The 2,500-nt window shown below is 39.2% G+C and overlaps 1 protein-coding gene across 1 annotated transcript; it reads left to right on the forward strand.

The window, feature by feature from the left end:
- The first annotated feature begins 299 nt into the window (after nucleotides 1-299).
- Nucleotides 300-2,249, forward strand: LOC117169852. The gene has a single exon (XM_033356361.1). The coding sequence runs from the start codon at nucleotides 300-302 to the stop codon at nucleotides 2,247-2,249; it is 1,950 nt and encodes a 649-aa protein (XP_033212252.1).
- The last annotated feature ends 251 nt before the right edge of the window (nucleotides 2,250-2,500 follow it).

Raw genomic sequence — 2,500 nt, forward strand, 5'->3', positions numbered from 1 at the left:
CAGTAATTGTAACATCAAAGATTTTTATCCAAAGTCTTTGGAAAACTCAGCTTTCATGGGACGACGAGGTTCCTCCGAATTTACACAAGACATGGCTTGAATATAGAAATCAACTGCCTCTTTTAAATCACATCCAATTCAACAGATGCATTAGTGTCAAAAATTGCGTCGAACTTCAAATTCATGGCTTTTGTGATGCCAGCGAAAAGGCATACGGAGCTTGTTTATATCTCCGCTCCACTGATAATCAGGGAAAATATCACGTGTCGCTGATTTGTTCAAAATCTACAGTTGCGCCAATGAAACAAATAACAATTCCCAAACTAGAATTATGCGCCGCTTTTTTGCTAGCAAATCTTTTCACAAGTACCTGTAAATCGTTGAAATTAAAAGTAGATAAGATTCAATTGTGGTCCGATTCAACCATTGCACTGTATTGGATAAACAGTCCGTCTTACACTTTGAACACATTTGTGGCCAATCGCGTTTCAGAAATTCAGACACTCACCGATCCACATGACTGGAGACATGTTCCCACACATGAGAATCCAGCAGACCTTATTTCAAGAGGTCAGACTCCACACGAATTTTTAGTAAACAAATTTTGGCAATATGGCCCTCAATGGCTCTGTCAAGATTATGACACTTGGCCTCAAGTGCAGTTTCATCAGGGCGACGATCCTGAGAAACGCAAAGATCCCAAGATTATTTCTTGCAAAATCACAAGCTCTGATTGGAATATTTTAGAAAAATATTCATCCATCAGAACTCTAAATAGGGTATTAGCGTATTGCCTTCGTTTTATACGCAATGCGAAAAATAAAGATAAAATTTCTGTTCCATTATCAGAAGCTGAACTTGATGCCTCACATCTTTCGATTCTGAAACTTACACAGTCGGCGGCATTTTCAAAAGAAATACGGTCTCTTTCACAGGGTAAAAACATTGGTTCAGACAGTAAACTGCTTTCTTTGAACCCCTTTCTGGATAAAGGAATTCTCAAGGTAGGTGGTCGTCTCGAAAATGCTAAAATTCCAGAGAATCAAAAACATCCCATTTTATTACCACGAAATCATCACATTATTCGATTTATTATACGAGAAGAGCACCTCAAGCAAATGCATGCAGGTTCTCAAGCTACTCTGTACGGAATTCGCGAAAATTACTGGCTAATTGATGGTCGAAATGTCACACGTCAAATAATTCGACAATGTATCACATGTTTTCGAGCAAAGCCACGCGGTGTCAATTATATTATGGGAAATCTGCCTGAGAATCGATTGTTCTCAACTAGACCATTTCTTAATGTCGGGGTTGATTATTGTGGACCATTTCACATTAAAGAAAAGCGCCATCGAAACCGCAAGAAGGTAAAAGCTTACGTCTCAATTTACATATGTTTTGCAAGTAAAGCCGTTCATCTTGAGTTAGTTAGCGATTTATCAACTGAAGCATTCATCGGAAGTTTAAAAAGATTTTTCGCTCGTCGAGGAAAATCAAAAACCATTTTATCAGATAACGCGACAAGTTTTGTTGGCGAAAGCAACGAATTAAAAGAACTCTATAATTTTATTCAATCAGCACAAAAGGATTCTGCACTGCAAAATTTTTTATCACGCGAAAGGGTTACATGGCATTTTATCCCACCACGATCTCCGCATTTTGGTGGCCTTTGGGAAGCGTCCGTCAAGTCTTTCAAACACCATTTATTGCGCACAGTAGGTGACAAATTACTGACATACGAACAATTAGAAACCTACATAATAGAAATCGAAGAGATTCTTTACTCTCGTCCTCTTTCACCACTCTCTTCCGATCCTAATGATCTCCTTCCACTGACTCCTGGCCATCTCCTGATTGGTAGCCCTTTAACCAGCTTTCCACAGACAGATCTGCGTAACGTAGCTGCCGGGCGATTATCATCTTGGCAGTTTGCTCAACAGATGAGGCATCATTTTTGGTCTAGGTGGCAAAAGGAGTATTTAAACCAGATGATCAGCCGCAGTAAGTGGCAAACAGCCACTCATCAAGACGACATCAAGATCGGAACTCTTGTCGTTCTACATCAGGACAATCTTCCACCCATGCGTTGGCAGTTAGGTCGCATCGTAGAATTATATCCAGGACAAGACAAGATTGTTCGCGTCGTATCAGTGCGAACGAACGCCGGCGTTTATAAAAGCAGTTTAAAGCGACTGTATCCGCTTCCAATTCAGCATGTAAGAACGACAATATATTCGAAATTTTGAACGATGTAATTTAATGGTATTTTATCAGCACATTGCCTTTCTTATTGTAATTCCATGTTCATTTAGAGACTTCATGCGATAATTTTAATACTTCATTGCACATGCGATTCAATTGCATTTCTTTATGACACTCTCAGTTTTGAACGATACTCGTTCAAAGGGGCCAGCTTATGTTACGTCGTAAAAATTTCTAAATGCTAAATGTATGATCCCTCACGTAGTTTAGAATAATCTACGCTCAGTATTTCTGT

The sequence above is a fragment of the Belonocnema kinseyi genome, chromosome 3, assembly GCF_010883055.1.
Source record: "Belonocnema kinseyi isolate 2016_QV_RU_SX_M_011 chromosome 3, B_treatae_v1, whole genome shotgun sequence".
In the NCBI taxonomy this organism is placed as follows: domain Eukaryota; kingdom Metazoa; phylum Arthropoda; class Insecta; order Hymenoptera; family Cynipidae; genus Belonocnema; species Belonocnema kinseyi.

Excerpts from the sequence above, each read along its gene's own strand:
- LOC117169852 (XM_033356361.1), top strand. The coding sequence starts at position 300 with ATGAAACAAATAACAATTCCCAAACTAGAATTATGCGCCGCTTTTTTG.